At 41.4% G+C, this 19986-nt stretch overlaps 1 protein-coding gene across 5 annotated transcripts in view; it reads left to right on the top strand.

Annotated features, from left to right (window-relative positions):
• Positions 1–19986, top strand: part of GOLGA4 (golgin A4) — a 102989-nt gene that overhangs the window by 65156 nt on the left and 17847 nt on the right. For all 5 annotated transcript variants that reach the window (XM_036739022.1, XM_036739021.1, XM_036739026.1 and 2 more), the window contains 9 exons: positions 3621–3752; positions 7576–7731; positions 8665–12530; positions 13159–13280; positions 13900–14030; positions 14516–14632; positions 17336–17356; positions 17537–17605; positions 19003–19078. In XM_036739022.1, coding sequence (XP_036594917.1) covers positions 3621–3752; positions 7576–7731; positions 8665–12530; positions 13159–13280; positions 13900–14030; positions 14516–14632; positions 17336–17356; positions 17537–17605; positions 19003–19078 — 4690 coding nt within the window. The remainder of the gene's footprint in view (positions 1–3620; positions 3753–7575; positions 7732–8664; positions 12531–13158; positions 13281–13899; positions 14031–14515; positions 14633–17335; positions 17357–17536; positions 17606–19002; positions 19079–19986) is intronic.

The following is a 19986-nucleotide window of genomic DNA, read 5'->3' as shown; positions in this document are numbered from 1 at the left end:
GTTGTTTTGTCTTTTTTCCCCCCATTTATGTTGTTTTAATCATCATGATCAATCAATTGATTTGTTAAGTGCCTGTTACATACCAGGCTCTGCGCTAGGCTCTGGGATTATAAAAAGAAGCAAAAGACAGTCCCTGCCTTCAGGAAGCCCACAGTCTAATTGGGGAAGACAACAGGTGAACAAACATATAGAAAGCACACTATATACCAGATAAATGGGATATCATTAAGAGAAGGAAGGCCTTCCTGTCAAGGATGGGATTTCATTTGGGACTTTAAAGGAAGCCAGGAGGCAGAGATGAGGACGGAGAGCGTTCCAGGTGTGGGGCACCACCGGAGAGAACGCCTGGAGGTGAGAGACGCAGCGCCTTGTTCATGGGTGAGCCAGAAAGCCAGTCCATCTAAGTCTTTCCAAGCTTCATCATACTCAGTGTTCCTTACAACATAGCAAAATTCATTACGTTTGTGGACCACAGTTTGTTCGGCCATTCCCTGATTGGGCATTTACTTGGTTTCTTTCACTTTTGTAAACTAGCAAGTGCTATATAAAAGTGACAGTTCTTAGTTTTGATTAAAAAGTGTTGGAGATGTTATCCATTTAGAGCTGGAAAGAGATCTTAAAGTCCCTTTCTAGTCTAACTCAGTGATTTTACAGGCGGAGAAACTAAGATTCAGAGAGCTTGGAGTAAATGGTGGGGCTGGGGAATCCAGTTCAGGTTCTGTGACTTCAGGCCAGCTGTCTTTTCATGGTGTTGTTGTCACTAGCATTGCTGTTCAGTTGTGTCTGACTCTTCGTGACCCTATTTGGCCTTTTCTTGGCAGAGATATTAAGGTAGTTTACCATTTCTTTCTCATTTTACAGATGAGGAAACTAAGGCAAACAGGGTAAAGTGACTTGCTCAGGGTTACACAGCTAGTAAGTGTCTGGGACTGGATTTGAACTCAGGAGGAGGAATCTTCCTGATTCCCAGCCCAGTGTTTTCCCATGCTGCACTCCCAGTCAAAAGACTGCAAAAATACAAGAAATTGTAAGTTGTCTCTTAGCAAAAACAACTGTCCTGGAATACAGATTGAGAAGAAAACAAATTAAGAATTATTGGGTTCCCTGAATATTGTGACCAAAAAAAAGAGCCTTGGCATATTTCAAGCAATTTTGAAAGAAAATTGCCCGGATCTTTTAGAACCAGAGGGCAAAGTGAAAATAGAATCTAGTGGTTGCCTTTTGAAAGAAACCCCCAAAATGAAAACTCCCAGGAACATTATGACCAAAATCCAGAGCATACTGCAAGTAGCCAGAAGGAATTCAAGTACCTGCAAGCCATAGCATCACAGAAAATATAGTAGCCACCAATGTGAAGGTGAGGGGACATTCCAGAAAGCAAAGGCCATAGGCTTACAGCCAAGAATAACTTACCCAGCAAAACTGAATAGAGTGGTAACCTGTTAGAAATGGATCTTTAATGACATGGAGGACTTCCCAGCATTCCTGATGGAAAGAACAGAGCTGTGGAGAAACTTTCAAGTTCCAACGTAGGAGTTAAGAGAAACATAAAAAGGTTAACACGACTGAACTACCATAAGTGACTAAACAAGGATAAACTACTTACTTTCAAATATGGGGGAACAATAAATGTTTCTTGTGCCCCATCATCATCAGGGTCATAGAGGGCTGGGAGTGGCTCTGTTGTCTTGATGATCTTAAGAGAAGAATGGAAAAGAGAGAAGACAAACACATGGGCCAGGTGAAGAGGGATGGGGAAAGGGAAAATTATGTCACGTAATTATGGTGTGCAGGTAGGAGGAGATAGGTGTAGGGGTTGGGGAAGTGGCTGATACTTTGAAACTTACTGTCATCTGAACTGGTTAGGAGGAGGAAGCGAGCACATGCGCGCGCGTGCACACACACACACACAAAATACAGAATATTTCTAGCTCTCTTTGAGGTCGCACAGAATGGAAATCTGAGGGAATGCCCATAAGCTGGGGAATGGCTGAACAAGTTAGAATATATAAATGTAATGGAATAGGATTGTTCTATAAGAAATGATGAAGCAGGCGGTTTTAGAGAAGTTTAGGAGTGCTTATATGGACTGATGCAGTGTGAAATGAACAGAACCTGGAGAACATTTTATGTTCAATGACAGTGGTAACTTTGAAAGAATTAAGAGCCACCCACGATGACAGAGGACTAGTGAAGAAAAGGCCTGCCCCGCTCCTGATAGAGAGATGCAGGATTTGTGCAGAATGGGGCACGCTCTCTCTCTCTCTCTCTCTCTCTCTCGCTTGCTCTTGCTCGCTCTCGCTCTCTTGCTTTCGCTCTCGAAGGGGAAAGAAGATTTTTGCATATTGAAAAAAATATAATTAAATATTATTTTAAAAAAGAAAATGCATAGGGTTGGGAAATCAAGTGTAGTCTGAGGAGCAGTAAGGATGCCCATGTTACTAGATTAAGGAGTACATTGGGATAGAAGGTATGTGAAGACTGGTAAGGTAGGAGAAGTCCAGGTTGTAGAGGGCTTTAAAAGACAAAAGATTTTATATTTGACCCATAGGAGTTTATAGAATGTGAGGTGTGTTGGGAGAATGACACAGTCAGACCTCTACTTTAGGAAGATCAGTTTGGCAGCTAGCAGAGGAGGAGGAGGAAGAGGAAGAGGAAGAGGAGGACACCACCAGGAAGGGGAGAGACTTCCTTTTATGTGTTATATTCCCCTTGAGGCCAGTGATTGTCTTTTTGCTTGTATTTGTATTCTGATGGCTGAGCACAGTACCTGGCACACAGTAAGTGCATAATAAATACTTGTGGACTGTGATGTGTCCCTGATTTCTTTAACCAGTTCTCGGGACAGCCTTTACCTTCTTTTGCCCTCCTTTGGACACTTTCCACCTTATCAGTGTCCTTCCAAAAATGGAGTGCCCAGAGCTGAATACAGTTCTTCAGATGTCAGTCTGAGGATTGGCAGAGAGGACAGTGGGACTGTCTTCCTTAGTTTTGAAAGCTCTGCCACTCAGTGTGGCCCAATTTTGTAGCTGCTTTTGTGACTGTCACATGACATTGTTGATTTGTATGGAGGTTGCATTGCACTTATATGATAAACTTCTTTTTAAACCAGGACTTCCCTGTCTTGTACTTGTGAAAATGTTTGGAATTCTTTCTGTGGCATCATCTTTTGCTCATGCTGTGGGTTAGAGATGTGCCGGATAGGATAGCCAGCTTTATGATAGTAGTGATTGCAGTCATGCCCTAGAAACAAGACTCATGGTTTCTAAGTCACTGCTGGAGAGAGTTTACGTGAGAGAAATGTCAAAGAATTGGAAAGTCAAGAATACTCTCGCTGTCAATTGTTAATATTTTTAAATGGATAATATCCTCTAAAAAAAAAATTACACTGTTTGCTGAGATGTAATAAAAATCGGGTTTAGTTTTTATGAGCACATGCTAAACACTGCATAGCAGATTGTAGCCACTAAGAACTTGTAAAGCAATTTATGTAGTTCTGTGACTCTGTGGGTCAGTGGGTGGAATTTGACTTTTGCCCATTTCTCATCACTGCTGTAGTTCAACACAATGAATATTGCTCTCCAGGGACGTTAACTGTGCCCATTTGACTGATTTTTCAGAAAACATCTGAAGAGAGAATTGCTCAGCTACAGAAGACTTATGCCGGGGAGCTTGCTAACAAGGAGAAGGAACTCAATGAGAAATTTCAGGCCCGGGAAGAAGAATTCCAAAGGCAGTTGAAAGCAGCTCTTGTAAGTATAATACTTTGAAATCACACTGATCCAGAAATCAGACTTTTTTTCATCCTCAGCTGGAACTGAAAGGAAATGTACAAGCCTGTGAACTCCAGGAATAACTCTCATAGAACTCTGCCCTCAGGTCTGAGGCTGTTCGTTTTACATTTTCTGGAAATTAGTCCATTATTTTATAAGTTAAATTACTTGGTTTTTTTAACTTATAATTTTTAACTTATAATGGAGAGCAGATTACCAGAAGAGCACCAGTGGACTCTCACTCCTTAGAAATGACAGCATATATCCTCAGTGATACAGTGATCCAAGACAATTCCCAAGGACTCATGATAGAGGAAAATGTTCTTGATATCCAGAGGAAGAACTAATAATGGATTCTGAATGCACATATAAGTAGACTGGGTTTTACTTTCTGTATTTTTTTGTGGGTGTTTCTTTTTTTCTTTTGGTCTGTTTTTCTTTCTTAAGATGACTAATATGAAAATATGTTTTACATAATTGTACATATACAGTTTATAGCAAATTGCTTATTGTCTTAGGGAAGGAGTAAGTGGGGGGAGGGAGAAAATTTTTAACTCAAAATTGTTAAAAAGTGAATGTTAAAAATTGACTTTACATGTAATTGGGAAAAAAGTAAAATACTATAAAAACAAAACAGAAAAAAAAAGAAATGAGTGACAGTGGACTTTGAGAGACTTAGCAACATCCCAATTTCTATCAGCAACCTGAGACTTCTTAATTTAAGGACAAATAGCCCTTCCTTCATAACCTCATTAAGATTGAATTATCAGAACAGTGTTATATTACTTTTGATGTGTTGTTTAACAAAGCCAAGAAATCTATGATGTATTTTAGAAGAATTTTAATTTTTAAAATGCTTCCATTGAGTCTTAGTAGTCCTTAGAAGGGTAAAGTTCAACAATTTATGTAGAATATTCCATTTCTTAATAATTTTAGATAAATGAGCTATTCTATATGGAGTATTCTGTATAAATTATTTAAATGTTTCGTGAGTTCGTAATAGGTCTATTTTTCCTAATTTTAAGGGAGAAAAACAAGAAATAAGATTAAAATGTTCAGTTAGCTTAACAAAATAGAATAGAATAATTTTTTACATAAGGCAGTACAAAAAATTAACACTTGTTAAAATAGATTTGAGAATTAATTAGAAGCAATTTCCATATTAGTTGGATATAGGCCATTCTTTTCTTCCCAGCCCGAATTGTAGACAAATGAAGCATTCTGTGAGAGAGGCCAGGGAGCTTGTACTTAGACCAATCTGGTCTTGACTTCTTTTTTATACAGATTTATGAGGACAGGGCGGCTCCTTGTTGCTGGATAGGGGTTTCCATGGAGTGTAGTGTCAAGTGGAGGCAGTGGAGGGGCAGGTGGTGTTGGATCATCCTGTTCAGTGGCGGGGTATCAAAGTTTTGTAATTTATTGAGGAAATGCTCCAGGGGTGAATGCCTGTCCGAATGTTTTCCATTTCTAAAACAGTATCAGTGGGTAGCCTTCTGATCATTTGTGTGTGGGAAAGAAAGTCAGGAGCCTTTTTTAGGGGCCCCAGAGAACTAAGATCTGGGCCAAGTAGTGGAAGGAGACTTTAAGACTGTGAAGGAGATGATGGAACGGTGTAGGGTAGAGAAATCCCTACCCCCTATTTCCCCACTGAGGGAGAGAGACCATGGAAAGAGGAGGACAGTGGCAGGTGCTGATAACCATTCTTTACTTAAAGACATTTCCCCATTGTACCTTCTCTTGATGTTACACGATTTTATCTTTCTTCTAGATGAGATGTTCAGGGCAGCAGGGAAGGTGGTGGAGAGAAAAATTGCAGAGCACCTGCTAATGGGACTCTTCATCTCATGTAAATGTAAAACAGTTACTTTTATTGAAAATAGCAGCTTTCTCCCAAATAGATGTGTCTTATGTGGTAATTCTGCATAATTCTTTTTGGGGAATCCCTTTCAAAGAGTTCTGATTTTCGGGGCATCTTATGTTTGTGGGCAGCCTGCAATTCAGCCACAGACTCAGAGAATTAGAGAGTTGGAAGGCCCCTCCTGCCATCTGTGCCACCCCCATCTGAAGGGAACACCCATTATGACATACTCAACTGGAGATTATCTAGCCTCTGTTTGAAAGACCTTCAGTGAAGGGGAGCCCATCACTTCTTGAGGCGGTCCATTCTGTTTCTTATAAATCTTCTTGTCAGGTGGTTGGGCCTGAGTTGGTGGTTTTGTAACTTCCTGTGGTCCTGCCTTCTTGGGCCAAGCAGAAAAAGACCAACCTCTCCTCTATGTGATAGACCATCAAACTCTTGGATTGAGCTCTCATGGCCCCCTGCAGGCTTCTCCTCTAGGCTAAATGTTCCCATTTCTTTCCATTGGTGTTCATATAGCATGGTCTCAAGGCCTTTGCCACTCCCTAGGTGCTCTCCCCAGGACACTGTCCATCATCCAGATGTGGTCAGACCAAGGCCAAGTATAACAAGACTATCCTAACTTTAATTCCTATAAGCCAGTGCTCTGCTGAGGTAGGATTTGCTTTTGGGGGGCCCATTTCACACTGCTGGCTGCTGGAGTTTGCAGTCTGCAAAAACCCTGAAATCTTTTTCAGAACAGCTGCTTTGTAAACATGCCTCTCTTATGCTACACTTGTGAACCTCCTTTAAGGCCTTCCATTTCCTCATATTTGTATCTCTGTTGTAGACGCATATGTTTTCTCTTTCTATAAAAAAGGGTCATAGAGCATAGATTCAGAGCTAAGTCAGTTGGGGATATTCTTCAGGAAGGAGGCGTGACAGGTGAAGGAGGCTGGCCCATCATGTAAATGAGGTACAGCAGAGAGATGGCCTCCTGCTTCGTTGGCACCTTGGTATTTAAGGGCAGAGGAAGCTTTTGACGAGTTTGGTGGATTCTCTGTGATGTACAGAAGAAAGGAGATGAGTCCTCTGGACCAACAAAGCATCAGTATGTTGTGGCTCCTTTTGCAAGGAGTATCTGCGTCGTGGAGCTTACATCTCCATTGAAATGTTTCTGAAAGCCATTTAATTTATTAGACAGCGACTATGTTAGCAGGAAGGATTTATGAATGAGCCATGATCTTAGGACTGTGGTGGTTGTCTTCATGTTAATAGTGATTCTGCCAGACAAAGATTAGCTAAAGCAGACTGGGAAGGTTCTGTTTCCTTGTTTTAGCAAAATAGAACATGGAAGGAAAAGTAAGTTAATTTTTCTGTTTATTGTTTATCAGAATTACCACTGGTCATCATTCTTTTTTTTCATTGTCAACAGTTATTGGGTTCTTAAAAAGTACTTGATGTATATGCCATTATCTCCCCTGTCTTAATTGGTAGTTATTTTGTTATGCTTTAAACCCTCATTGATTTGGATTTCATTAATTTGGAATCTGGAATAATTGGGACAGTGTTGGCTTAAGTTTCTGATTCCTAATGGAAAAGGGACCTTACTAAGCAAATGAAAGGTGCTTAGCGCCCCAGTTAACAGTTTGAGCAGGATCACAAGGAAGTGTCAGCCTGTTTAGGAGCATTGTTTTCCGGCACGGTAGAGGTGATGATTGATGTATAAGCAGTGCAAGTATAATTGAAAAGACCAGCCAGTGTAGTAGGCCCTGGGTGTGCGTAAGTGTTTCAGGTTATCCAGTTCTAGCTACTTTAAAGTAATTGTATTTGTTTCAAGACTGCATAATTTCTACAACTCGGCCAAATTCTTATCTTCCACAATAATGAGATTTTATTTTTTATTCTAACTCGTGATTGTCATGACCACGATGAAGTGTGGCTTGATCATGTTTTCTATCACAGGAAAATAATCAAACAGAGTATTTGAAGACGACTCAAGAAAAAGAGCAGCAGGAATCCTTAGCTCTTGAAGAAGTAGAATTGCAGAAAAAAGCTTTACTCTTAGAAAGCGAGAATAAGCTTCGGGACCTGCAGCAAGAAGCAGAGGCCTATAGAACTGTAAGTTAAAAAAAAACACTAGAGATCTCTCTTTGGGCACGTCACTTGAGTGTTTCTGGGCCTCCATTTCTTCATATGTAAAATAAGGATGTTGCTCTGAGTAAAGGCTGTGATAGGGGTTGGCACACTACAACCTGTGGGCCACATTAGGACCCCAGTGCCTATTTCGATTTTAAAAAAAATATAAAAATCATTCTTAACTTTGCAGACTATACGAGAAGAGGTTCCTTGTCCTGTGGGTCATAGTTTCTTGAAGCCTAGTCTACACTGCCTCCTACCTCTGAAATATAGTTCTAGTGCCGTGTATCCATTCATACATCGTTAAAATAGAAACAATAATTTTTTCCACTAACTTATTAGTGAATGTGTTTCATTTGATGTGAATTTGATATCACTGCTTGTTTTCAAAAGGTGATTCAATTCCATTATCTGACATGGGTGTGACTGAAAAGACCAATCCATCAATAGTTGTCTTTTCTGTCCTGTGTGTAAGTTGATGACTGCCCTTAGACACTATCTGATATGTGTCTCTGTTTAATCAGAATTGTTGCAGATTTGTTCTCATCACTACGACATTTCCTTTGTCTTTGCTTTTGTAGAAATGGCCCTAAATACATTTGTTGGTAAAAGTCAGACACATTCCTTTTAAAGTATCTATGTCTGAAAAGTTACGGTAATAGCTTTCTCCCATCTCTGATATATATTAGGAATTAAATTTAGGGTAGAAACTTTTTGCCTTTTTGTTTTATGGTTTCTTTGTAAAATTAGCAATGAAGGAGGTATAACATAGTCTTCCTATTTTGATAATTTGACATTCAAAATTGCTCTTTACTCATCAGTGTATTTTGTGAAAGCTGTTTGTAAATGTTTTGTTAGCATTAAGTCATACTAGTCAGTATGTGCCTCAGTTAAAATACATGTATTCTTTTATAGAGAATCCTGGAGTTGGAAAGCTCCCTGGTGAAGTGCTCTCAAGATAGCAAGAATCAGGTAGAAGAGATGTCCTTTCAAATGGAATCTGAGAGAACCAAGCACAATACGGAAATCGCTGTCATGGCTGAAAACCATAAAACAGAATTAGAAAGTTTGCAGAGGCAGCAGGAGCAGCTTTGGACAGAGAAGCTTCAAGTCCTAAAGCAGCATCACCAGACTGAAATTGAGAAGCTCAGAGAGAAATATGAACAAGAAGAAGAGGCCCTATTGAAAGAGAAGGAGACTGTGTTCCGTGGGCACATAGAAGAGATGAACGAGAAGACGTTAGAAAAGCTTGATGTGAAGCAGACGGAGTTAGAAGCGTTATCTTTGGAGTTGTCTGAAATATTAAGAATTCGCCAGAGTCTGGAAAAAGAGCTCTCTGTGTTAAAGGAAGAGAAGAATCAAGTAAAGTGGGAGCTTGAGGCAAAGCTGAATGAAGAGAGAGTTCAGCACCAGCAGCAAGTGGATGCTATGCTTGAGGAGCAGAAGCGATCTGTCCAGGATATTGAGAAAGTAATGAAAGATGAAATCACTCACATGGGGTTTCTGCTAAAGGAGAAGGAGCAGCATTTGGAAGAGCAGCAAGCGCTGCAGCAGAAATTAGAGGAATCTGTTAAAAGAGCTGAAGCTGAGCTCAAGCAAGCATCAGAGAAGATCGATATTTTTCAGTCACACCAGAATAACTCGAATGAGCAGGTTAAAGCCTATGAAAGGCAGCTGACTGAACTGCAACAGAAATGGGCCGATATGGAAGCAGAGAAAGAGCACCTTGAGAAACAGATAACAGAAGCTGACATACAAAAGAATCATCTCAGTGTGGAACTGGATTCTTACAAAACCCAGGTGCAAGACTTAATGCTGCAGCTGGAGAAACACAGTGATGAAATGGACCAGAAACTGTGTTCTCTGACTGATCGATATGAGCAGAGCTTGACCGAAAGGGAAAATGAAATGTTACGCATCAAAGAACTACAGAACCAGGAAATAGACGATATCAGGCAAAGACTGTTAGCCAAAGAAGAAAGCATTAAGACTTTGGAAAAAGAATATGAAAACAAATTGAAGAATCAAGAACTCAAGATGGAAAAAATCAAACAGAAAGCAAAGGAAGTGCAAGAAACCTTCAAGAAAAAATTGTCAGATCAGGAAGCTAAGCTGAAGAAAGAACTTGAAAACACACATTTAGAGTTCAGCCAGAAAGAGAAACAGTTTAATACAAAAATGTTGGAAATGGCTCAGGCTAGTTCTGCTGGAATGAATGACACAATTTCACAACTGAAGAAGAACCAACAGGAGCAAGTGGAAAGTCTCACAGCAGCACATCAACAAGAACTGAATGACATCGTGTTAACCTGGGAGAAGAAGGTCAGCCGGCAAACCGAAGAGCTGCAGGAGAAGCACGAGAGAGAGCTGCAGGAGAAGGAGCAAGAAGTAGCTGAGCTCAGGCAGGAGATCATGGCTATCAGGGCTGACAGAGAAGAGGCCGGCAGAGAAGTGGCCTCGCTGAAGGAGGCAGGCACAAAGCAGGGTGCTTGGCTAGAGCAGTTGGAGGAGCAGCTGAAGCAGAAGTCTGCGCAGATAATGACGCTGACCCAGGATGGAATGGACATGAGAGCTCAGCTTGAAACACTGCAGGCTGAAAGAGCTTCTCTTCATGAGCAGTTAACTGAGTTGAAGACACTGGAAGAAAAAGAGAAGCAGAGGTTTTTGGATGTGACAGAGAGGTTGCAAACTACTGAAGAGCAACTCCAGGCTTTGAAATCTTCGTGTGAAGGATATGAGAAGAAAGCAGAAGCCGACCATTTGCACTTTCAGAAACTGTCTGAAAATCTAGCAGCACAGCTGCACGTGTGCTGCCAGGAGGCTGAGACCTTACTGCAGACTAAAACCAGGGAACTGATTGAGAAGAGTAACAGTAAAATTGAGGCTGCTCTTTCTAGGGTTTCTTATTGCCAGCTTCAGACAGCTAAAGTGAAAGAAGCAATATTAATTCAAACTTGTAAAATCCCTGAACTAGAAGCAAAGCTTAGACAAGCAACAGAACAACATAATGTATTAAGTAATTCTTTACAACATTCAGTTCATCAATTGGAAGAAAAAGAAAATCAAATTAAGAGCATGAGAGCTGACATTGAAGGCCTCGTCACAGAAAAAGAAGCATTGCAGAAAGAAGGAGGCCATCAGCAGCAGGCTGCCTCTGAAAAGGAATCTTGTATCACTCAACTAAAGAAAGAGTTAGCCGAAAACATCAATGCTGTCACCCTGATGAAAGAGGAACTTCAAGAAAAGAAATCTGAAATCGGCAACCTTCATGAACGTGTGAGGGATCTGAATGTTCAACTTGAGAATAGTATTAGCCTAACCGAAAAAGAAGAGGCTGTGTCTCTGTTAAAGAAGCAGCACAAAGAGGCCCAACGGGAACTGCTCAGCCAAGTCCAAGATTTATCCTCGACGGTCGACACCTTGAGCAAGGAGAAAGCGTCAGCTCTTGAACAGGTAGATCACTGGATGAATAAGTTCTCTGAGTGGAAGAAGAAAGCACAGTCGAAGATTACACAGAATCAAAACGCTATTAAAGACTTACAGATGCAATTGGAGCTAAAAACAAAGGAATCTAGTGAAAAAGATGAACAGATAAACTCATTAAAAGAGAACCTTGATCAAGAAAAAGAAAGTTTTAAAAGTTGGAAGAGTGAACTCGAAGAAAGGGAGAACAAGAAGGAGAAACAGGAATGTGATTTACTAGCTGAGTTAAACCTTCGGGTGGCAAGGATTGCAGAGTTAGAGGAGCATGTTACCCAGAAAACAGCAGAAAATGCGTGCTTAGCAGAAGAACTGAAGCGACACTGTGAGAGTGAAGAGCAGCTTCGGCATGGCCAACATCGAGGGGAAGAGCAGCTGCTGCAGCTTCAGAAGCAGGTGGATTCCATGAAGTCCGACCTGGAGGCTCAGCAGAGGGAGTTGGAGCATGCCATCACTGCCAGTAGCAAAAGCAAAGAGGACGAGTTAAAGGCTCTGCGGGAACGACTGGATGCAGAAAATGCCGCAAAGTTGGCAGAATTGAAGAAGAAGGCGGAACAAAAGATTGCCACCATCAAGAAGCAGCTGCTGTCCCAAATGGAAGAAAAAGAAGAACAGCAGAAAAGAGAAGCAGACAACCGACTGATGGCAATGACCTGGCAGCTGCAGGAGCGAGAACGTGAGGTTCAGCAGCTCCATGAGCAACTCGGATCCATGGGCAGGCGGGCATTGGAGCCAGAAGGAAAGGCCATGGCTGTGGCAACCTCCTCTGCAGAACTTACGGGACAGGCAGCAGGGAGGGAGACTGGCAGTGAGGAAACGCCTCAGGCTGAAATGCAGGAGCGGCTGAGAGAGTCAGAACAGGTGGAGAAAAGGCAATGGGAGGAGCCAGACTTGGAGAGTGACATTGGAGCAATCCAGAAGATCCTCCCAGAGAAGGGTCAAACGAGCCAGATGTTAGAAGAGAGAAAGGAGAAGGAAGAAGCCAGATTGGGATTGGAGCTGCTGACGTCCAGCCCTGGCCCATTCAAGGCTTCTGAGCAGCAGCTGGAAGAGAAAGAGGAGCCCTTGGAAGTTGTAGGGGATGGTGGTGGAAGCAGCCTGGAGGCCCAAGCACTCCCTAGCATGCAGAACCAGCGGGAGGACCTGAGGTCTGAACTAGAGGAGGCTGAGCGGGACAGACAGAGGCTGCGCAAGGAAGTGAATCGCTTGCAGAGGGATTTGCGGACTCTGAGGAAGGAACATCAGCAAGAGTTGGAAATAACCAAGAAAGAATGTGAAGAAGAAATGGAAAAGAAAATGAAGTAAGTTTTGTTCATGCCTTAAAGTCAACAAACATGATCTGCCTCCTGGGTACAGAGACTCTGCTAGGCACAAGTGTCCCCAAGAGTAATGAGCAAACAGAGAGTGTAGTAGCCAGGAGGGTCCCAGGAGAGGATTGGGAAAGGGAAGTGGCCAACCCACTGAAAGGTCATTGGAACCAACTTTCGAGGTTCTTATTTTAACCTAGGAGCAGGAGGGAGCTGTTGAATGGGGAAGTGACATGGACAGACTCATGTTTGACGAACACATATTCATTTGGCCACTCTGTGGGCAGTGGAGTAGAGTAGAGACCCTGGTGGTGGTGGTGGGAGTAGCCAGAGGAGGAGGCTGCTACAAGAGTCCAGAGAAGTGATCAGGGCCTTCAGGAGCTGCAGTGGGGTTGGAGACAAGGGATCGACGACTTCAGAGAGAATCATCCAAGATGTGCTTATGGCTGTCATTTTATCGTTTGTAGTTTAAAAATGTTGTGTTAATGATGGCAAAGTAGAAAGTTAAGGACTGTCCCATGTTTAAGGGGGAAATTACATTTCTTTTTCATATAAGACAGTTATTAGTTAAGTGATTTTGTTTTTATATGAAGACATTTTATTTCAAAATTTTTCTGTATAGAATGGAACAAGAAGACAATGAGCTCAAGCATAACTCCAAGTTAAAACAACTAATGAGGGAATTTAATACCCAGCTGGCTCAGAAGGAGCGAGAACTAGAAGCAACAATCAAAGAAACCATCAGTAAGTGAAGCACAAATTCGTTACCAGAGGAGCTAGAGTCAGCCTAATCCATTTATAATTTAATCTCCAGCCTTCTACTTTACATAAGCCCAGGCCCCCTTGCCCGCTCCCCGGACACAACCCAAAACATTCTTTCCCTAGGATATAGTATGGTAGAAGTGGTATCGCCTTGGAACTGGGCTCTCTATATTTAGGAGAGAAGGATACTCCTAAAACTAGGCATCTGACAATGTCTGGGTGGGTAAAGGGCCTGAATCTTGGGTTGGAAATCTCTGATGATTAAAAGTGTGTGTGTGTGTCTGTGTGTGTGAAAATAAAATAATGAAGCTGAGTGTATTCAGAAGTTGCAACGTACTGGTTTTCAGTTTTGTGACGCAGCGCACAATGTAGCTCTCTGTTATCTTTCCTTGTAATGTTTAACAAATGAGCTGTGCTGTCAACTCAGTGTGTACGTGTGTCATGTGTGTCCTTGCACATTTATATCATTTTATACACAATGATGTATGTGTACAAGTACGGTTCCTTTCATGTGATGCTGATAAAAGGAATTTTCTTCTGAAGCTGGCCTAGAGCAATGTCTAATGCTTTTTCCTCTGCTCTTTTTTCTTGTGTTTGTCAGGTAAGGCCCAGGAAGTGGAGGCGGAGCTCTTAGAGAGCCACCAAGCAGAGACAAATCATCTGCATAAAAGAATTGCAGATAAAGAAGAAGATTTAAAAAGAACAGCCAAAAGATATGAAGAAATCCTTGATGTAACACTGTTTTTGTTTTCTTCTTTTAGCTTAAGTTTATTTCCTCCAAATCAAAGATGATGTTATAGGGTCACTTTCTTTCTAACATGAATTTGTTCCATTGACTATTTGAATGAAGACTTTTGTTCATGACAGATTCCAAAATTTTGATTGGATTCCTCCATGGCTTCAGCCTACTAAGGAGCTTGAATCAGTTGTCAAGCATTTTTCAAGCAGCTGAGCATGTGTTTTAGGCTGTGGGCCAAGCCCTGAGGCAGGGGCAGGAGTACGTGGATCAGATCAGGCCAGGCCTGAGCCTCAGTTCCCTCATTTGTTAAGTAGGAAGTAATCTTCAGACTTCTTGAACAGAATGATACTGAGTAAAGTGCTTTTTGGGTCAGCCTTATTAGCTGTCATTGGAGTTAGCACAACAGTGGTTTTATTGCTATGATTTTGCTCATATGTTATTTGATATATCTTGTTAATTAACTTTCCTTATCTCAAAGGCACGAGAAGAGGAAATGAGTGCGAAAGTAGTTGAACTACAAACACAGTTGGAACAGCTGCAGAAGGAATACCAGCATCGGCTCCATGAAGAGGAGGAGCATCCAAGCAGTGAGAAAGTGAGAAATCCCGAACTTCCTAAGTGTCTGCTCTGTGAAGGGCGCTGGGGAGGTCAGGTTGGGGTGGGCAGAGAGGCTGAATGATGTCATCCTTGCTCTCTGGGAGCTTAGAATGTGCCCGAATGTGTGGGTCAGACCACGAGGAGCGGAAGGATGTAAACGGCATCCTGGGAGAGCGGGAGGAGGGGGTTGTAGAGAAAAGAAGAGGCCTGGGCTGGTGGAAATCCGGCCGAGAATATCCTGCGTGGATGTGGAAGGGAGCCCGGCTCTCCTGGGCTGGTCCTGCCAGATCAGGCCAGGGGCAGAACGAGGCTCTCGCCTTCGACCCAAGGTCACGTTAGTTCTCTTGGCTGGCACCGTGCCACACTTTTGACTCGTATGCAGGGGTGTGGCGGGTGGAATGAACATTCACTAAATGTCTGCTTTGTGACGGGCACTGTGCTAAGTGCTTGTGATCTCACTTGAGTCTCATAAGAACCCTGAGAAGTAGGTGCTGTTCATATCCCCATTTCATAGATGGAGAAACTGAGGGAGACAGAGGTTAAGTGACGTGCCCAGGGTCATGTACCTGCTGTGCCACCAAGTGGCCTCTTTTAGCCTACTAGGTGTCTAGAACTTTTAATTTTTGTTTTGGTTTTCATGAACGATGGTCTAAGCCTACCTGATCCTGTACTGTGCAACTGATTTTTGTTTTTGACCCAGGGTGTAAGACTTTATACTCATTCCTTTAAAATTGGATTTGGCCCATTATTGTAGTCAGGGATTTGCCACCATTTTTATCAGAAGTTTTTTTTTGTTTTTTTTTATTCTATTTTATTTGATTTTCAGGTCCATATTCTCTCCCTTCCACCTTCCTTCAGTCGGTCTTTGAGAAATCGAGAAAAACAAAACCTGTTACAAACATACATACTAAAGCAAAACAAATACCCACTTTGACCATATTCAGGAAAAAAACCATGTCTCAGTCTATTCCCTGAGTCCATCACCTCTCTCTCAGGAGGTGGGTAGCATGCTTCGTCACCAGTCTTCGGGAATCATGATTGGTCATTGTGTTGATCAGAGGTCCTGAGTTGTTTAGAGTCGTTTGTCTTTCTCATACTGTGGTTATTGCATAAATGATTTTCCTGCATCTGCTTACTTGCTGTTGCATGAGTTCATACAAGTTTTCCGGAAACCACTCCCCTCGTGATTTCTTATAGCACAGTAGTATTCCATCACATTCATATGCCATGACTTATTCAGCCATCCCCCCGTTGCTGGGCAGCTGCTCAGTTTCCAACTCTTTGCCGCCACAGAGAACAGCCATAAAGTTTTGGGTGCATATGGTTCCTTTTCCTTTATGGCGGGAGAGGGGGTGTAGACCTAGTAGTGCCATCACTGGGTAAATAGCTTTTTTTTTGCTAGCTGTGAGTTCTTCACCTAAGGTCTGTGATTTTTTAAAAATATTTTGATCATTATATATCTTTATAATTGGTTTCCTTTGGATCCTATGTATTTTATTTTCACTGCTTAAAAAAATTGCTTAGAGAAGGGGTCTAGTAGTTTTCCCTAGACTGCCAAAGAGCCCATGACACAAAAAATGATTAAGAGCTGCTGTCCTAGCCCATTGTGTTCTTTTTGGATCTTGAGCATTGCCATTCTGTTAGCTTTTCCTCTCAGCTCCATGTCCGCTACAGATTGCATAAGAAGGCCATTCTGGCCTGTATTCATGTCGTGATAAAAGTGGTGAAAGCACCGGCTCAACGATGTTTCCTTGGATCTCTCTACCAAGAGACCTCTGTTCTAGTTGATTAAGACCTATTTCAATCCATTCATCCACCAGTTTTGTATTCACTTAACTGTCCTGTCTTCTAGGCCCATATTTCCTCATCTTATCCACAAGGTCAGCATTACCTCAAGCTTTCTCTTGAGGGTATGATAAATGTTGGACATTCTGGCTACCCTGAGGCTTTTCGGGGGCTTAATTTTAGATCGCAGTTCTGTTCTAGAATAAGCTGAATATTTTATTTGTAGTTTTTTCAGTCTTTTGTTGTTGTTCCGTAGTTTCAGTTTGTCTGCCTCTTCGTGACCCCATTTTGAGATTTCCTTAGCAAAGATCCTGGAGTGGTTTGCCATTTTCTTCTCTAGCTCATTTTACAGTTGAGGAAACTGAAGCAAACAGAGTTAAGTGATTAGCCCAGGGTCCCACAGCTAGGAATTGCCTGAGGCTGGATTTGAATTTAGGTCTCCCTGACCCTGGGCCTAGTCCTCTATCTACTGTGCCACCAGCTGCCTTTTTGGTCATAATCTTTGACATTTATTGTCACTTTATTTCTTTACTTTTTAGATTTATTCACCTCTAAATTTCATCTATTCTAGCTGTTGACATTTATTCATGGCCTAGTTGTATCATGATTCCAATGCAGTACATTAAAAAAAATTATTTTACTTGCTGTCATTGAGAAGTTTGAGAAGGAGTTAGAATAAGCAGAAATATTGCCTTAAAATTCTTAGAGGGCCTGAATATTTGTACAGAAGTAAGCATTTTGAAGAAAATTTAAGAAAGTTTTTTAAACATTGATCTTACATCGACTTCCTCACAAATTGAGAACTGATTGGATAACTAGAATCTTGCCTGTTAATTCTGGGCATTTTCACATCTACCATCTTTGATGTTTGTTTCAAGCAGGAACATTATCTTTTTTCCTTTTTTCCTTTTTTCAGGTAACAATAATGGATCTCCAGGTAAGCCCTGAATTTCATTGGCTTAGATTAGAGAGATTTTTCGATTAGGAGAATTTTGTGTTATAATTGAGCCAGGAAGAGGCTGTTATTAACAAGGAAAAGTTCCCCAGCACTGCGAAATGTTTCCCTGTGTTAATGAACAGTATGTTTGTTTGAAAAGTCCCTTTTTTGTTCTCTCAGACCCAGCTGGCCCAGAAAACAACTCTTGTCAATGATTCCAAGTTGAAAGAGCAGGAATTCAGAGAGCAGGTGAGGAGGGTTGGATTTGTGTAAGAGGAATTTATAGCAGGGTGTGGTTCTGCAGCCCAACACACTCACTCCCTGCTCCTGGGAAGGCAGAGGCAGGCAGCTCACTTGGCATGTCCACACTAAGCCCATACTGGTTTAGTGAGATCTAGGGAGTAGGGCTGGTGGGGGGTAGGTATGTACCCCTTTGAGCCTGGGCTCAAAGCCTCTAGCCAGATCATCAGTGGGATCAGGTCCAGGTATGGTCACTGTTCTCTTAGCTTGAGTAGGGTATGGAGACCCATCTGCAAAAAGAGGGGAAAAGATATCTATTAATGGTTCTTATTTTGAATATTGAACATCTAAACTTGGCTTTCATTTAGCTAGAATTTTAATTTTGCTGATTAACAGTTGGCCTTGAAATTTTTTTGAACTGTAGTATGAATTTTATTTTTGAATCAGAATGATTACATTTTTTAATAAAAAAATCATTTTCTGTGCTTAATGTAAATTTATTTAATGTCTTAATTTTGAGATTGGAATAATCTTTAAATGTCCTATTTGGTCCTTTAATTATATATAACAGATGAGAGCATGTTTTTAGTATTTGAAGATCATTTATCTTTGGATAAAATATTGAGCTTATGTTACTTGCTACAAGGTTCAATTCTCAGAAGAATATTTTTTTTTGGCTTATAAAGTAAAAAATAATGAATCAATTGATGTTAATTTTCCTCTTGGTGAATTAATTTTTTATACATATGTATATATACTAAGACTTAATGTGTAGCCAAAGAAAACTACAGAGTGAGCAGCTGTGCCTTAACCTTCATTCCATCAAGTCTTTTTCTGGCTTTGGAAGCATCACCTCAAGTGCATTGACTTGAGTTTTCAGCAGACAGTTGTAGAGATCTGCCCATTTCTTGCTCTCCAGTAGTTTCTTCTGTTATTGTTGGCATTAACCACTGCCTTCTCTTTGTTTTGGATTCCACACTATCTTTGGCTTCTCTAGTGACTCTGTGCCACTGAAGGTCTGTTCTGAGGAGCACTTTTGGAATACTGTTCTTCTTTTATTTTTATTTTTTTGCAGGGGGGAAGGCTGGGCAATTGGGGTTAAGTGACTTGCCCAAGGTCACACAGCTAGTAAGTGTGTCATGTGTCTGAGCCTGGATTTGAACTCAGGTCCTCCTGACTCCAGGGCTGGTGCTGTACTCGCTTCGCCACCTAGCTGCCCCATACTCTTCTCTTTTTAGTCCCTAATCCTTACACCCTTGTCCATTGTGGGTGGTTGGAATGTTAACTTTAATGGATTTCTACCTTGGCAATCTTTTTGTAATCCTGTGTATAGCCACTAGGACTTTTTAGACAGATCTCTCATTTGTCTTTATTTTTTTTTCATCTATTTTGTTGGTTATTTTTAGATTCATACATTAGAAGACCGTTTAAAGAAGTATGAGAAGAACATGTATGTTACAACAGTGGGGATGCCTTACCAAGGTGAGGATAATTACTCCTTTTTTATTAAGCATTAAATAAAAAAATAATTTCTTTTTTACTAGGTATTAAATAAAAACAGTTTTTAAAGTAATCCTTCAATTCAGTCTGCTACATTTTGGAAATAGTACTTCCTTTTGAGTTAAATCCTTACAATGCCAGGCAGAGGAGTGTAGCTGGACACTTAATCTTGTGGAGTGGTTACCTCTAGGCCCAGTAGAAGATCTTGTTGCTTTTTTAATTCCTAGACTTCGTGAAAAGTAGCTGAAAAGTTAAAAAAAGTTCAACCCTTTTTGTTTCCTCAAATTAAATTTTTTGTGACAGTTTGTGCAAAGACACGGCATTTGGAGATGGAGTTTGCCTAATAATAATAATAATGATAGCCAACATTTATCTAGTGCTTTACACATGTTATCTGATGATTATCTTCCACAACCCTGGAGGTACAGGCCATTACGCTGATTTTGCAGATGACTGAACTGAGGCAGGCAGTCCCTGCTCTCGAGGAGCTTACACTTTAACACACAGCGTAGAAGGAAGGTTTCAGCTACAAGTTAATCAGAAAAGTCCCGTGATCCTTAAGGCACAGCAGTACTTGGATGGCGCTGTCGCTATTCCTGGGGCTCTCAGGTTCAGGGTCTGAAGGGAGGTGGTGGTTGTGAGGAGGGTGGTTGTTTGATTTGGCTGGCACAAGCTGCCTCCCTCCGGTTCCTGACTGTGTCAGTGAGATTGGTGTCCTTGCCCGATGTGTGGCCCCTAGTGGGGTGGCGGATCCCTCTCCTGTAGGAATTACTTGCCTGGATTATTGTTGTGAAGGCTGGGCTGGATGCAGAGTGCTGGTGTGAGAAGCATGTCCACAATAGAATTCCCTCTTCTTCTCAACTCTTTCAAAGATGAAATTATCAGTAAGG

The sequence above is a fragment of the Trichosurus vulpecula genome, chromosome 9 (assembly GCF_011100635.1).
Source record: "Trichosurus vulpecula isolate mTriVul1 chromosome 9, mTriVul1.pri, whole genome shotgun sequence".
Classification (NCBI taxonomy): Eukaryota; Metazoa; Chordata; class Mammalia; order Diprotodontia; family Phalangeridae; genus Trichosurus; species Trichosurus vulpecula.
Note: the sequence above shows the minus strand (reverse complement) of the source record. Positions and strands in the feature narration are given on the sequence as shown.